A 17,059-nucleotide genomic window follows, 5' to 3' on the forward strand; every position below is an offset into this window, starting at 1 on the left:
TGTTGGACCTCGGACCGGCTAGCGAGGAGAGGTTTACCGCACCAGGACACGTGCCCGTTTTGTGATCAGGAAGAGGAAACGATAAACCATATTTTGCTCACGTGCGTGTTTGCCAGAATGGCGTGGACGCGCATAGGTGAGGCTCTTGGCAGAGCAGATTGGAAACCAAGAAAGGATGACAAGCTCGGGGACTGGCTTGGCAGCAGGAGCGCGGATGGGACAACGAGGATCAAGGACCTACGTACAATGATGTTACTTGTAATGTGGGAGCTTTGGAAGCATCAAAATGCCATTGTTTTTGACGGCGTTTCCCCATCAATTGAGAGGCTCATCCAGAAGGCGAAGTCTGAGGCCATGATATGGGCTAAGGCATGGCTTATCAAGAGGGAGTTAGGGAGTTTCCAAGGTAGTTTGTATAGGTGGGCTATGAGGGAGGAGTAGGTTACGTGTATCTGGGTGGAGTGGGCGCGTACTAAGCGCCGCACAGACGTGTAAATGTAACTGTTGGTGAAGGCTTTCTTTGCCGTTCTTCTTTAATATATGATATGCACATTCGTGCATATTCGAGGGGAAAAAAGTCAAAAACCCCTTGAAGAACTTCCGACGTCGTCGTCATGGCATGTTGATGGACGAGCTAAACTCAAACTCTTCGAACACTAACCGACAGGGCATGAAAAAGTTGGCAGTCGTGACTAGCTCAACAACAAATAGACATAACAATAATATACATGGGCCTTGTCTACACACATGTATGTATATGCGTAGGCTAGTCTTGTATCATAGTGTAGGAACAAGTAGCAGACAAGTTCACGATGGAACAATAGTTCACACGATATTAGAACATCATCAGATGCATGACTTCATTTTTACTAGAGTGAACATGCTAACCTATGTTCAACAAGCGTCTTCCTCGAGTATCATCTTGGGAATACGATATAGTTCATGTGCGTAATAAGGTTCTGCACATCCCATCAGCCCGATATGATGTTGGCTTTTAGCCATGAGAGACCAAGTAACGGTTATCTCCACTTCACAATCACCAAGGTCACATCTTTCTTGACTTACGCTGCTAGATTTGGGTGTGAAGACAACACTTCCACTCGCTTCTCTAGCATGTACGAGAATTGCCAGCCTTCCGTTTAATTTTACTGAACCAGCTCGCCTTGAGAGCTCTAGATAACCCTCTTCATCCACGGGCATTGTTTCAGCTTGTGAATCAAGCAGCAAAACAGGCCTAGATGGGAGACCGCCTTTGGTTTCATCTTCGGTTAGTGCGAAGCAAAGGACTTTGATGCCACTTTCACAAGGCAATGATCCTTTTACAAGTTGGACGCCCAGGATAGTGGCTTGGAGCGACCGTCGAAGATGCTCACAACATAGCTCCAGCGTGCAAAGACTGTAACACCTTCGATGCGGCTACATCTCACACGTATTGAAGCACGACTTAGAGGCATAACAGCATTGAAAGCAATGTCGCAAGTGAGGTAATCTTCACACAACCCATGTAATATATAAGAGAAAGAAATACATAGTTGGCTTACAATCGCCACTTCACACAAATACATGAATAAATCATTACAACATCCAAATACAATCAAGGCCCGACTACGGAACCAAAATAAAAGAAGAACCCCAAATGCGACACGGTCCCCGATCGACCCCAACTGGGCTCCAGTACTAATCAACTAGAACGAAACAACACAAAGGACAAGATCTTCATCAAGCTCCTCCAGAGTTTGGTTGCGTCATCTGCTCGGTATCCTCGGCACCTGCAAGCTGGTTTTGAAAGTATATGTGAGTCACGGGGACTCAGCAATCTTACACCCTCGCGATCAAGACTATTTAATCTTATAGGTAAGGCAAGGTAGTATGTGGAGCTGCAGCAAGCGACTAGCATATATGGTGGCTAAACATACGCAAATGAGAGCGAGAAGAGAAGGCAAAGCACGATCGTGAAACTATGATCAAGAAGTGATCCTAGAACAACCTACGTCAAGCATAACTCCAACACCGTGTTCACTTCCCGGACTCTGCCGGAAAGAGACCATCACGGTTACACACACAGTTGATGTATTTTAATTAAGGTCAACCTCAGGTTTTCTACAACCGGACGTTAACAAATTCCCATCTGCCCATAACCGCGGGCACGGCTTTCGAAAGTTCAAATCCCTGCAGGGGAGTCCCAACTTAGCCCATGACAAGCTCTCACGGTCAACGAAGGATATACCTTCTCCCGAGACATTCCGTTCAGACTCGATATCCCGGTTCTACAAGACAACTTTGACAAGTTAAAACAAATCCAGCAACACCGCCCGAATGTGCCGACAAATCCCGATAGGAGCTGCACATATCTCGTTCTCAGGGCACACTCAGATGAACACTACGTACAACTAAAACCAAACCTCGAGTTTCCCCGAGGTGGCGCTGCAAGTGGCTCTGTTTGGACCAACACTCAGAGGAGCACTGGCCCGGGGGGGTTTAAATAAGATGACCCTTGAGTCCGCGGAACCCAAGGGAAAAAGAGGCTAGGTGGCGAATGGTAAAACCAATGTTAGGCATTGCTGGAAGAGTTTTAATCAAGGCGAACTGTCATGGGGTTCCCATTATTACCCAACCGCATAAGGAACGCAAAATCCGGGAACATAACACCGATATGACGGAAACTAGGGCGGCAAGAGTGGAACAAAACACTAGGCAAAAGGTCGAGCCTTCCATCCTTTACAAAGTATATAGATGCATTAATTAAATAAGAGATATTGTGATATCCCAACAAGTAAACATGTTCCAACAAGGAACAACATCTCCATGTTCCAACAAAGAACAAACTTCAATCTTCACCTGCAACTAACAACGCTATAAGAGGAGCTGAGCAAAGCGGTAACATAGCCAAACAACGGTTTGCTAGGACAAGGTGGGTTAGAGGCTTGGTTCAACAATATATGAGGCATGATAAGCAAGTGGTAGGTATCGCGGCATAGGCATAGCAAAAGAGAGAGCAACTAGCAAGCAAAGATAGAAGTGATTTCGAAGGTATGATCCCGCAAGGAAGAAGAACGAGTCATGAAGAAGACACACGGACAAAGTCGAACGGATCCTGACAACTCTGGAACGGAACCGAAGCTCACGAGAAAGGCAACCCGGAAAGAAGCAAACAACATAGTAAACAACCATCACATAATCATGGCACGATGCACAATCAAGTATGATGCATGTCCGATTTAAAGAGGCATGGCATGGCAAAGTGCACAAACAAAACTACAAATTAAGTGGAGCTGAATATGCAACGAGTTGCATATTGACGGACACCACAATAATTATTTAGTTCTCTCTCGTTTAGGTACCCAACAATATTAAATGTCGATTAACATGGCAAGAGGTGAGGCATAACAAAACTACACCATCTAAACAATTTAAATGGAGCCGGATATAACAAATAACGAATCCGGTAAATCCCCATATGCATTAGTAATTTAAAAGCAAACAACAATTTTAACCATCTAAATGTTATTATCATGATGCGAATGACATGAACAAGTTTATGCAATTTTTATTAAAAGTTGACATGAGCATAAAGAAGCATTTGTCATCGTGGCGGAAACAAAAGGGGTGCCACGACAATGACAACGGAAATGGTGCCACGGCAACATTCCGGTTCCGATAGCTCACGGAGATACCGGTGCAAAAGGAAAAGTGATGGGAGCGTGACATGCGATAGAAGGTGGGGTGATCCCGGCAACCGGGTTCCCACGAGACAACGGCATAGCAACGGGGAACATGCAAGAAACACGTCGGGCACGGTGCAACCGCGAGCATTTCACACAACATATGCATTCGTCCACGGGCGGTCGTTTCGGGGTTATACCTTCGAAGCGTGCAAACGGGCCGGTTCTCGTTCAGTGCCAAGTAGAGGAAGTATACGTTCTCGGGACGTGGTGGAAGAAGGGGGTACACGACGACGGTAGAGGTACTCGCGACGGTAGAGGTACACGTTTTCGTAGAAGGACTTGACGAATCCGAGTAACTTGGGGTCGACGGTAGTCGTTCATGTTTCGAGGAGGAAGTAGGGGTTCTCGCGATCTCGGTGACGGTAGTTGTTCACGGAGGTAGTGGAACTTGACGGCTCCGATGCCTCCGGACGTAGTGGTACATGTTCGGTGCGATGTAGGGGTACATGTCAAAGGTCATCATGGTACTTGGTGTAACATAGGTCTTCGGGGTCGTCGGGCACACTTTCACATTATGGTTGTACACGTCGACGGTCTTATCGGAACCTCGTCAACGTTCGAGATCCACCTTGGCGATCCGAAGGGGTACTTGGCGTCATGGTACTTGGGTCTTCGGACTTGCCGGTCTCGGTTCTTGTGACGGTAGTGGTACAAGGTCGTCGTGGGACTTGATGGTCTTGACAAAACGAAGGGGTACTCGCCAAAACCATGTTCTTCGGAGGTCGATGGTAGTGGTTCCCGTATCAACATGGTGTGGTTGTACTTGATGGGTCTGGTCTTGGCGTGCGAACAAACACGGCACGATGTACAGGTGTAGTGGTGGCCCTGGCATCTCGCAATAGTAGTACGGGAAGGCAAGGACGCGGCCGTTGGTGAGGTTGTAGCGGCCTTGGGCGTGAACTCCGGCGACGTGACGAGGGGAACGACGAGTCCCCAGATGGAGGAGGACGGGGCCAACTGGATCTGGCCGGAGTAGAACGGAGGCAGCGGGGCGAGCTCGACGGAGGCGAAGCCACAGACGCAGGGGTCGTGCATCTAGAGCAGAGGCGGGTAGCAGGAGCGGCAGGAGGATGGCCGGCGCTGGTCGTGGTGGCCGGCAGCGACCGGACACGACGGCGGGGCTTGGTGGAGCTCGGCGGCCTGGTTCCACAGACGCGGACAAGGACGGCGGCGGGCGGCCGTGAGGGACCTCCTGTCCAAGGCGTAGCAGTGGGAGCTCTGGCCTGGGTAGTCGAGGACGAGGCCAAGGCCCGGGAGGGAGCGGCCGGTGGTGGCCGGAGCCAGAAGTCGAGGCGGCGGCTTCCATGGACGAGGCAGGAGGAGGCGCAAGCGGGAGGAGGAGCAAGGCCCGATGTCGAGGCAGGCGAACGGGAAGGGGAAGGAGGGTGCTCGCGAGGGAGAGGCTGCAATGGGGATCGGGCTCCTCCTTTGGCGGCGCTAGGAGGAAAGAAAGGGAGAGATCGAGGGAAGAGGGGATGGATCGGGCGAGAGAAGGACCGAGAGGGAGATCGAGAGAAGAAGGGGTCGAGCGAGGCCGCAGCGCTCGCTGACTCTGGCGGCGCGAGGGAGAGGGTCCAGATGCGCCTAGGGTTAGGAGGGATACGGGCCTTGGGCCAAAAGGTCAAGTGGTTGGCCTTGTTGTGCTGGGCTAAAGGAAGACTAGGAAGAGAGAAGGAGAGGGCCAGCCTGGAAAGCTAAATTGGGCTCCCAATAAAAAAATAAAAATAAAGAGAACTTTGGAGAACAGAAAGAGAGAATTAGAAAAGGAATTAGACCAACAGGGATATTTTCCTTGGACCAAGAAAATATGAAGGATTTATCAAAAATGGTTGGAAGAGGTTTGGGCAAACTAGGTCCACACTCATTTGAATTTAATTCAAATGGGTTCTAATAGAAAGTGGGTGCTAGGACGGTCTAGAAATGATTGAGAATCTCGGTGGAGCTCCGGAAAAATAGAGAAAGGATATATAGCAAAGTTAGAGGCCAAGAGTTGTGATTACAAAGGCATTGGGATTTTGCAAGTGTGTTAAGGTGAATTCCAAAATAGTTGAATATTTATAATAGCTCCCTAAATATTAGGAGGATATGTTATAAAGAGAAGTCACTCTTCCCTCGATTTAAATGGATCTAAAATCCACACAATTTATTTAGTTGAGATGCAAAAGATTTATGAGATGATGGCATGATGACATGATGTAATGCAAAAATAAAAGGGTAAGCACAAATGAAACACACGGCGAAACCCGGAATATATGGAAGTCTTCTCGAGCCTCGGTCTCGGGGCGTCACAACACTCCACCACTACGAGAGGATCTCATCCCGAGATCTAGGATGGCACTGGATAGAAAATGGAAGAGGAAGAGGTAAAACAAAATTGCTTCTTTGACAAATGAGTGAAACCACGAATCTTGAAAGGTTAAGCCATTTCGAGAAAAGAATGCAATGGAGATGAACGAAGTTTAAAGCACTCCGTTAAGAAAGAGGAAAAGAAAGAACCGATTCGGGTAGCACTTCGGTTGAAAAGAGATGAAAGACTTGATAAAATGAAAGAGCTTGAGCAAAAGGACACAACACTCCGGTTAAATGGATAAACCAAGAAAAGAACACGATCCTGACAACACGAAAAGATGGGTTGAAGAGAGCAACATCACAAAGCCTCCGAAACAAAAGTAAGAATGGAATGGGATGAACGAAGGGAAACAAGATCTCGAGGGAGCACGCTTACAACAAATGCTAGAACGGATTTGTTGGAAAACCAACAACGAAAAGAATAAGCTTGATATGGTCTTATGGAATACATCTCAAATTATGAGGTGACAACCTGCCACTCACGGGAAAAAGAATTGGATTGATAAGAACAAGGAGACGAGAAACTTATTTCGCCGGGAGGATAAATGAAGAACTTAGATCATTTATAAGCACCATAAATAGCAACAATCATTAGGGAAAGCTTTAGGTGAAAATATAACCCAAGATAACTCCAACGAAGAGGTATATGGATTTAAAATACCTCATTCTTAACAACATGTGATTCATGAAACATGAACTCAAATTATCAAGAATGACATAATACCACCTCCAATGATACGGAAGAAAGAATTGCACTCCGGATTGCAAGAAGAAGAATGATTGAGCTCCTTAAAAGAATCTTGATGAAAACTTGGTGAAGGAATTAAATCCTTGATGAAACATCATGTAGAACCTTCATGAAGAACTCCGGTAAACAAAAGAATGATCAAACGAAAGGAAAGAGAAGTTGAAAAACACAAGGTGAATCCTTGTAACGATTTAGATGAATCTCCGTGGTGATATAATTGAAAGAGGTTGGAACTCTGGAAAAAAGAGAATATGAAACAAATGGAACCGAGAATTTGAAGAGCCTCCGGAATAAGGAATTAATCACTTGGATGAAGCAAGAATAAGAATTACGTTATGCGTATCCTTCACCAATTAAATTGATGACAATCAACGGATTTGACATATTACTTATTCTCATAGAAAGGATTAAGATAGATATAGCGCAAATTTGAGAAAGTCTTCAACGAACCACCGGTAGGGTTGGAAAGAAGGAGTCAATTGATATTATAACGAAGGAAGAAGAATCTTAGAAGAGCCACCGGTAGAATTCAAAATGAACGAAGAAAAAAAATAAAGAAACACCGGGAAGAATTAGAAAATGAATGAAGATGCTTGAGAGGATTTAGATACATGAGAACGAAGAGATCACGAGCCGATTAGAGATCACTTGAACGAAGCACCGGCAAGATTGGAGAATGATAACTGAAAACTGAGAATGAATAAACCTGAATTGATGGACTCCAGATAGGCGAAAGGAATTCTCACAATCAAAACAATTATGAGAGGATGGACTTGAACTAGAACCACGAATCTTTGAGAGAACAGATAAGATATGGAGGGAAAACTCTTCTTCGGTCTTCAAAATCTGAGAATGACGACGAGAAACACCAACAATAATTGTAGAGGCACTCCGGAATGAAGAATGGAAAGGTTGATCCAACGATGAAAAGAATTTGAAAGATCTTGGAGAAAGGCATGTGACTGATGATAACTCATTCTTACACCAAACTTTGAAAAGGATTTGATAGATAGCTCCGGGAAGGGAAAAGAGTCAGGTAAGATCCTGGGAAAAGACCTGTGGGTTAGGGCCCACTCAAAAGGAACATCGTAGAACGATTTAAAAGAGAGAATGCACCGGTTAGATTTAAATGGCTAGAATGAGATAACAACCTCGAAATAGGTTGAATTGGTCTTGAAAGACAAGACGAGCCTTCTGAGATATCTTCAGCACTCCCGAACAAATGAATAGCGAGAAGTGAATTATTATGAGGTGCACCGGTATGAGAAGGTATTGAAACGAGGAAAAGATGTGATCACCATCGAAAGATTGCATTGAACACACCGGGGAAGATAAAAGAACAAAGAATTATAAACTTGAGGCTCCATTAGTATCTTCATGAGAAACACCGGGTAAGAACATGAAGGAGAAGAATGGAGAGGCTTCACATCAATAAGATGGATACTTGATCAAGAAATATGAGTCCTTGAAGAAACAAGGGTGGGAGGGCTGGAAAAACAAAGGCAACTTGGAGACGGATGAAACAAACACCGTTGAGAAAAAACGAGAGGTGATCTTGCGATGTTAAAATGATCGGATCCACTTGAAGAGAAACACGCCGGTTGGAAAGAAATTGGCATGACAATCTCGATTATCATGAAGGATTGGTATTCACCTCGGAGTATGAGAACACCATTTAGAGAAGGTATGGAATCAACATTTGACTTTGAAGCAACTCGAATACCACAACTCAAAAACAAAAACAAAGGATTGGCTTGCGGAATAAGCCAGAACAAACATATGATAGAGATTTCGTCCGAAGTTTTCGTGGTGGGGCCTACACGGGCTCGGTTGTACAGCACCATCATGTACAAGGCAGTGCACATGACATATGAAGCGTCCCCGAGTCGGCATAGCCAAGGACTCTTTAAGACATAAGGAGACCACTGTAAAACCAACCGTGGATAGGCGGACCACTAGACGTCGAACCCCAATTTCATATCATACATCTGTCGAAAAGATATCCTAAGAGCTACTTGAATTCCCACTTATAAACTCCCGAAATTTTCCGGTTATGCAATCAGGTGTTGGGGATACAGGGGAAGCATAATATCTCACCCAAACTAACAAATCCTACATCCAGCTGTATCCATCCTTCAACACATAACCAAGAAACCTTCGGAACTCGTCTACCTCAACCTTCGAAAAGCATCCGTTATACGAGTTATGGCAATACTCCCGAACTCCCGCCCCAGTATTGGGTGGCGTCGAGGTTATCTCACCAACAACTACATAAAAGAGATTTTCGATGTCGGCGAACTAAACTCAGGTATTCCAGAACTGCAACGATAAAATTGTGATAACAACACCTCGGAGCTCAACTCCCCGGGACACTGCCACAACCCCTAAATGTCAGGAGGCACCAAGAATAATGTTCTCGTCACAAAACCATCAGAACGATTCCAAGATACCCGCGTGATCCTAAATTTTTTTTAGTGAAATTTGAGAAAAGAAGAGTCAAAACTCTACGTCAGGATGCCTTACCAGAGCGATGAAGGGACTAGGGAGTAAAAAGAATTCCTAAACTCTCCGATATATAATTCCTAATGACTCAAAACATTTTTTCTAGACTCAACAATGGCAGCTAATTCGATCAAGCAGTGGGGGCTCCTAAGGTCGGGGAAGGCTCTAATACCAACTTGTAACGCCCTCGATGCGGCTATATCTCCCACGTGTCGAAGCACGACTTAGAGGCATAACCGCATTGAAAGAATGTCCCAAGTGAGGTAATCTTCACACAACCCGTGTAATATATAAGGGAAAGAGATACATAGTTGGCTTACAATCACCACTTCACACAAATACATGAATAAAGCATTACAACATCCAAATACAATCAAGGCCCGACTACGGAACCAAAATAAAAGAAGAACCCCAAATGCGACACGGTCCCCGATTGACCCCAACTGGGCTCCAATACTGATCAACTAGAACGAAACAACACAAAGGACAGGATCTTCATCAAGCTCCTCCAGAGTTTGGTTGCGTCATCTGCTCGGTATCCTCGGCACCTGCAAGCTGGTTTTGGAAGTATCTGTGAGTCACGGGGACTCAGCAATCTTACACCCTCGCGATCAAGACTATTTAATCTTATAGGTAAGGCAAGGTAGTATGTGGAGCTGCAGCAAGCGACTAGCATGTATGGTGGCTAAACATACGCAAATGAGAACGAGAAGAGAAGGCAAAGCACGATCGTGAAACTATGATCAAGAAGTGATCCTAGAACAACCTACGTCAAGCATAACTCCAACACCGTGTTCACTTCCCGGACTCCGCCGGAAAGAGACCATCACGGTTACACACGCGGTTGATGTATTTTAATTAAGGTCAACTTCAGGTTTTCTACAACCGGACGTTAACAAATTCCCATCTGCCCATAACCGCGGGCACGGCTTTCGAAAGTTCAAATCCCTGCAGGGGAGTCCCAACTTAGCCCATGACAAGCTCTCACGGTCAACGAAGGATATACCTTCTCCCGAGACATTCCGATCAGACTCGGTATCCCGGTTCTACAAGACAACTTCGACAAGTTAAAACAAATCTAGCAACACCGCCCGAATGTGCCGACAAATCCCGATAGGAGCTTCACATATCTCGTTCTCAGGGCACACTCAGATGAACACTACGTACAACTAAAACCAAACCTCGAGTTTCCCCGAGGTGGCGCTGCAAGTGGCTCTGTTTGGACCAACACTCAGAGGAGCACTGGCCCGGGGGGGTTTAAATAAGATGACCCTTGAGTCTGCGGAACCCAAGGGAAAAAGAGGCTAGGTGGCGAATGGTAAAACCAATATTGGGCATTGCTGGAAGAGTTTTAATCAAGGCGAACTGTCAAGGGTTCCCATTATTACCCAACCGCGTAAGGAACGCAAAATCCGGGAACATAACACTGATATAACGGAAACTAGGGCGGCAAGAGTGGAACAAAACACTAGACAAAAGGCCGAGCCTTCCACCCTTTACCAAGTATATAGATGCATTAATGAAATAAGAGATATTGTGATATCCCAAACAGTAAACATGTTCCAACAAGGAACAACATCTTCATGTTCCAACAAGGAACAAACTTCAATCTTCACCTGCAACTAACAACGCTATAAGAGGAGCTGAGCAAAGCGGTAACATAGCCAAACAACGGTTTGCTAGGACAAGGTGGGTTAGAGGCTTGGTTCAACAATATATGAGGCATGATAAGCAAGTGGTAGGTATCGCGGCATAGGCATAGCAAAAAAGCGAGCAACTAGCAAGCAAAGATAGAAGTGATTTCGAGGGTATGGTCATCTTGCCTGAGATCCCGCAAGGAAGAAGAACGAGTCATGAAGAAGACACACGGACGAAGTCGAACGGATCCTCACAACTCCGAAACGGAACCGAAGCTCACGAGAAAGGCAACCCGGAAAGAAGCAAACAACATAGTAAACAACCATCACATAATCATGGCACGATGCACAATCAAGTATGATGCATGTCCGATTTAAAAAGGCATGGCATGGCAAAGTGCACAAACAAAACTACAAATTAAGTGGAGCTGAATATGCAACGAGTTGCATATTGACTGATACCACAATAATTATTTAGTTCTCTCTCGTTTAGGTACCCAACAATATTAAATGTTGATTAACATGGCAAGAGGTGAGGCATAACAAAACTACACCATCTAAACAATTTAAATGGGGCCGGATATAACAAATAACGAATCCGGTAAATCCCCATATGCATTAGTAATTTAAAAGCAAACAACAATTTTAACCATCTAAATGTTATTATCATGATGCGAATGACATGAACAAGTTTATGCAATTTTTATTAAAAGTTGACATGAGCATAAAGAAGCATTTGTCATCGTGGCGGAAACAAAAGGGGTGCCACGACAATGACAACGGAAATGGTGCCACGGCAACATTCCGGTTCCGATAGCTCACGGAGATACCGGTGCAAAAGGAAAAGTGACGGGAGCGTGACATGCGATAGAAGGTGGGGTGATCCCGGTAACCGGGTTCCCACGAGACAACGGCATGGCAACGGGGAACATGCAAGAAACACGTCGGGCACAGTGCAACCGCGAGCATTTCATACAACATATGCATTCGTCCACGGGTGGTCGTTTCAGGGTTATACCTTCGAAGCGTGCAAACGGGCCGGTTCTCGTTCGGTGCCAAATAGAGGAAGTATACGTTCTCGGGACGTGGTGGAAGTAGGGGGTACACGACGACGGTAGAGGTACTCGCGACGGTAGAGGTACACGTTTTCGTAGGACTTGACGAATCCGAGTCACTTGGGGTCGACGGTAGTCGTTCACGTTTCAAGGAGGAAGTAGGGGTTCTCGCGATCTCGACGACAGTAGTTGTTCACGGCGGTCGTGGAACTTGATGGATCCGATGCCTCCGGACGTAGTGGTACATGTTCGGTGCGATGTAGGGATACATGTCAAAGGTCATCGTGGTACTTGGTGTAACATAGGTCTTTGGGGTCGTCGGGCACACGTTCACATTGTGGTTGTACACGTCGACGGTCTTATCAGAACCTCGTCAACGTTCGAGATCCACCTTGGCGATCCGAAGGGGTACTTGGCGTCATGATACTTGGGTCTTCGGACTTGCCGGTCTCGGTTCTTGTGACGGTAGTGGTACAAAGTCATCGTGGGACTTGATGGTCTTGACAAAACGAAGGGGTATTCGCCAAAACTATGTTCTTCGGAGGTCGACGGTAGTGGTTCCCGTATCAACATGGTGTGGTTGTACTTGATGCGTCCGGTCTTGGCGTGCGAACGAACACGGCACGATGTACAGGTGTAGTGGTGGCCCTGGCATCTCGCAATAGTAGTACAGGAAGGCAAGGACGCGGCCGTTGGTGAGGTTGTAGCGGCCTTGGGCGTGAACTCCGGCGACGTGACGAGGGGAACGGCGAGTCCCCAGATGGAGGAGGACGGGGCTAACTGGATCTGGTCGGAGTAGAACGGAGGCGGCGGGGCGAGCTCGACGGAGGCGAAGCCACAGACGCAGGGGTCGTGCGTCTAGAGCAGAGGCGGGTAGCAGGAGCGGCAGGAGGATAGCCGGCGCTGGTCGTGGTGGCCGGCAGCGACCGGACACGACGGCGGGGCTTGGTGGAGCTCGGCGGCCTGGTTCCACGGACGCGGACAAGGACGGCGGCGGGCGGCCGTGAGGGACCTCCTGTCCAAGGCGCAGCAGTGGGAGCTCTGGCCTGGGTAGTCGAGGACGAGGCCAAGGCCCGGGAGAGAGCGGCCGGTGGAGGCTGGAGCCAGAAGTCGAGGCGGCGGCTTCCATGGACGAGGCAGGAGGAGGCGCGAGCGGGAGGAGGAGCAAGGCCCCATGTCGAGGCAGGCGAACGGGAAGGGGAAGGAGGGTGCTCGCGAGGAAGAGGCTGCAATGGGGATCGGGCTCCTCCTTTGGCGGCGCTAGGAGGAAAGAAAGGGAGAGATCGAGGGGAGAGGGGATGGATCGGGCGAGAGAAGGACCGAGAGGGAGATCGAGAGAAGGAGGGGTCGAGCGAGGCCGCAGCGCTCGCTGACTCTGGCGGCGCGAGGGAGAGGGTCCAGATGCGCCTAGGGTTAGGAGGGATACGGGCCTTGGGCCAAAAGGTCAAGTGGTTGGCCTTGTTGTGCTGGGCTAAAGGAAGACTAGGAAGAGAGAAGGAGAGGGCCAGCCTGGAAAGCTAAATTGGGCTCCCAATAAAAAAAAAATAAAGAGAACTTTGGAGAACAGAAAGAGAGAATTAGAAAAGGAATTAGACCAACAGGGATATTTTCCTTGGACCAAGAAAATACGAAGGATTTAACAAAAATGGTTGGAAGAGGTTTCGGCAAACTAGGTCCACACTCATTTGAATTTAATTCAAATGGGTTCTAATAGAAAGTGGGTGCTAGGACGGTCCAGAAATGATTGAGAATCTCGGTGGAGCTCCGAAAAAATAGAGAAAGGATATATAGCAAAGTTAGAGGCCAAGAGTTGTGATAACAAAGGCATTGGGATTTTGCAAGTGTGTTAAGGTGAATTCCAAAATAGTGGAATATTTATAATAGCTCCCTAAATATTAGGAGGATATGTTATAAAGATAAGTCACTCTTCCCTCGATTTAAATGGATCGAAAATCCACACAATTTATTTAGTTGAGATGCAAAAAATTTATGAGATGATGGCATGATGACATGATGCAATGCAAAAATAAAAGGGTAAGCACAAATGAAACACACGGCGAAACCCGAAAATATGGAAGTCTTCTCGAGCATCGGTCTTGGGACGTCACAAAGGCCCCTGTGGAGACGCGTAGAAACACTATCATCATAATGACCGTAGTCGTAACATAAGGCTTTACTGATCAATGTCCTATCTTTAGACTCTACGGTGCCCTTTAGCTTTAGGTGGACATCAATCATGACATCGTCCCCAGACATAATCGCACGAGACGGGCCAATCAAGTGCAGAAAGGGATCCTGCAAGCATCATTATTCACAAACTAACTTGTCAACAAATATATTTTTTCCAAATTTTTTTCTAAACTTATCAACAAAGATGCAAGCAATAAGAAAAATAAGAAGAGGAAAATAGCAACGCGTCGTGGTACCTGTTTTGTGAGGATTTGGCAGTCATCCCTTATGCGGAGGAAGAGAAGGTTGCGACGATGGTCCACGCCATCCTGGGCAGCGACCACACCGTATACCTCGAGTGGCCACTCAAGGTGAAAGCTTTCCGTTTCCGCGACTTTGATGGAGTAGATCTGCATGGTCCTCAAGAATTTAGGACCCATGGGTTTGGCCAGTGTGGCCCGGCATATAGTGGGTAAACTGCATAGGGCTCAATACCACTGCACACAACCAAGCGAAGTGGAACGTGTTAGAAATCTAACATGGACCAAGAGCACGTCACTAGCAAGCAAATTTACTCACTTGGGTCTTCGAAGTTGCCACCCCAGCTGAGGCTGAGCATACTTTCCCAGGATCTACGGTAGGCAGCGTAGTAATACTCCTCGGCCTTCTTCTCCTCCTCGTACTCGTCCACCTCGAACTACTCCTCGTCATCCTCAGACTCATTCACCTCATCGTCATTGTCAGTTTGTCACCGTCGCCGTCACCATCACCGCCCTCCGTCTGCTTGTGCTCATTGATCGATCGCAATTCCCGTGCGAAATCGGGTACCCATGTGTCTAGCCGGTTGATGACGGCAGACATGAACCGCAATGTGTGGAGGCGTGGCGCGCGAAGGGCTCGCGTGTGAGCATGCACGTCGCCAGAAGTTTCGGCTCCGTGGAGGCTAGCTGCCGACGTCGTCCCACAGCTCATCGATCAGCCCGGAGAGCAGGCTTAGTTTGAAGTCGACCGTCCGTGCCGCCGCCCCCGCGGCGGTCGCTTCCTCTGCCTCAGACATCTTTCATGCCGGCCAGCGGCTCGTCGAACTGCTCCTGGCTAACCTGCATCGCCATCTCGTTGGAGATCGATTGGCCTCCGTCGCCAATCTTGGTCTCCGTCTGTGCCGGGACATGTTCGAATTCCGGCATGATGTTGCTAACCGGTCTATGTACGATCTCCTCCCTGCAGGACACATGATTCTCGTCGGGCTTGCCGGCGATCCTCTCGTGGGTCTCGAGTGCGGCGGCATGATCCTCCCGGCCCAGGGACTCGCCGCCACTCCTTCCTGCTTCCATATCGCCGTCCTCGCCACCAATGTCGCTCCGGGTCTCCATTAGGCTAGTTATAGTGGGAGTAACTTACATAGTAACATAGCGCACTTTAATTTTTTTTTTTTGCTTATGTGGCATGTAGTTAATGAGGAGAGAGGTGTTTAAAGTAACATAATATGTTACTGTAACATAGCGCTTCACGAGAAAAAATGAGTCTATAAACTAATAAAAAAAGTCATCTGTGACACTAGTATTATGTTACTTTACACTATAAAAATAATAACTTAGATTAATGTCATATATATAACACTAGTCTAAATTACTCCTCACTGACCAGCCTTGATAAACTGGTCCTCCCGTCGTCCTTATGCGTCTCGGAATCGGCCTGACGGTCAGTACAACTTTCTTTTAGGGACGCGCTGGTACAAGGCCAAGCCCAGTAACCCGTCTGAGCGTCTCCTCCCAGCACAACTATCAAGGCACACCGACTCAAAAAAAAAACTATCAAGGCACTTGATTCTCAAAAAAAAAAAACTATCAAGGCACACCTCTCAAAAAAAACTATCAAGGCACATTCTTCTCAAAACGAAAAGGCTAGCAAGGCACATTCTTCTAAAGACAAAAAACAAAAAAAAAACTAGCAAGGCACTTCCTCGAAAAAAAGGTAGCAATGGATTTTAGAGAAAAAGTGCAACAAACGGTCACCTTTTTATCGGGGTTTTCAATTGTTTTGGGTGAATACATATGTTTTGTTAAATAAAATGTTTTTTGTGAAACATTGTTCATGTGTATTTTAACAACTGTTGTTGTATTCAGATTAAAACAAATTCTTATAGACAGTAAAAACAATTCATCATGTATAAAAAATGTTCATCATATTTTTAAAATATAATCATAAAGCATTTTCAATTATTTTTGTTGCACATTTAAAATTCATTCATTGTGTATTTGAAGATGTTCATCGTGTAATAAATAATGTTCATATGTAATTAAAAAGTGTTAACATATTATAAAAATGTTCATAAAATTTTAAAAGAGTGTTCACCTATTTTATAAAAAAATCTTGTGTTTGATAAAAAGTGCCCCCCCCCCCTTATGTTTAAAAAGTCATGTAGTATCAAAAAGTGTTCATGATTTAAAAAATATTTATATAAATTTAAAAAGTTTCACATGTTTAAAATATGAAGTAATTACAAAAAATTCAACCTATTATGAATGTTTGTGTATTGTTAATAGTGTTCACACCTCTCGCAAATTTGTTCATGTAGTATTAAGAACGTTTTCACATATTTTTTAAAATATGCGCGTAATTAAAAAAATGTTCAATCTATTTAAAAAATGTTCATGTAATTCTAAAATGTGTTAATGTCTTTTTAAGAAATTCCACATGTTCCAAAACAATGTTCATGTATATATACACAAGCGTGCATGAATTTGGCCCCCTCTTGGTTGCTTGCCATGCGCATTACCTATTGAAGCATTATTTTTGGCACTTCGTGATGTAAAAAGTGATCATGCCTTATCATAGCGACACCTACTGAAGATGCTATAAGGCCATCTACAA

General features: G+C 46.0%; 1 protein-coding gene across 1 annotated transcript; it reads right to left on the minus strand.

Moving 5' to 3' along the window:
* Window positions 1–894: 894 nt before the first annotated feature.
* Window positions 895–14,601, minus strand: LOC119358241. Its single transcript, XM_037624888.1, has 4 exons — window positions 14,443–14,601; window positions 14,120–14,311; window positions 10,929–10,934; window positions 895–1,380 (listed from the first exon to the last, which is right to left on the minus strand). Exons 1-4 carry the CDS (start codon window positions 14,599–14,601, stop codon window positions 895–897), a joined length of 843 nt encoding a protein of 280 aa, XP_037480785.1.
* Between the last annotated feature and the right edge of the window lie 2,458 nt (window positions 14,602–17,059).

Source organism: Triticum dicoccoides, chromosome 2A (assembly GCF_002162155.2).
Source record: "Triticum dicoccoides isolate Atlit2015 ecotype Zavitan chromosome 2A, WEW_v2.0, whole genome shotgun sequence".
NCBI lineage: Eukaryota > Viridiplantae > Streptophyta > Magnoliopsida > Poales > Poaceae > Triticum > Triticum dicoccoides.

Excerpts from the sequence above, each read along its gene's own strand:
- LOC119358241 (XM_037624888.1), bottom strand. The coding sequence starts at position 14,601 with ATGCAGATCTACTCCATCAAAGTCGCGGAAACGGAAAGCTTTCACCTT. Across the intron at positions 14,312-14,442 it reads GCCAAATCCTCACAAAACAG|GATCCCTTTCTGCACTTGAT; the intron begins GTACCACGACGC and ends TGATGCTTGCAG.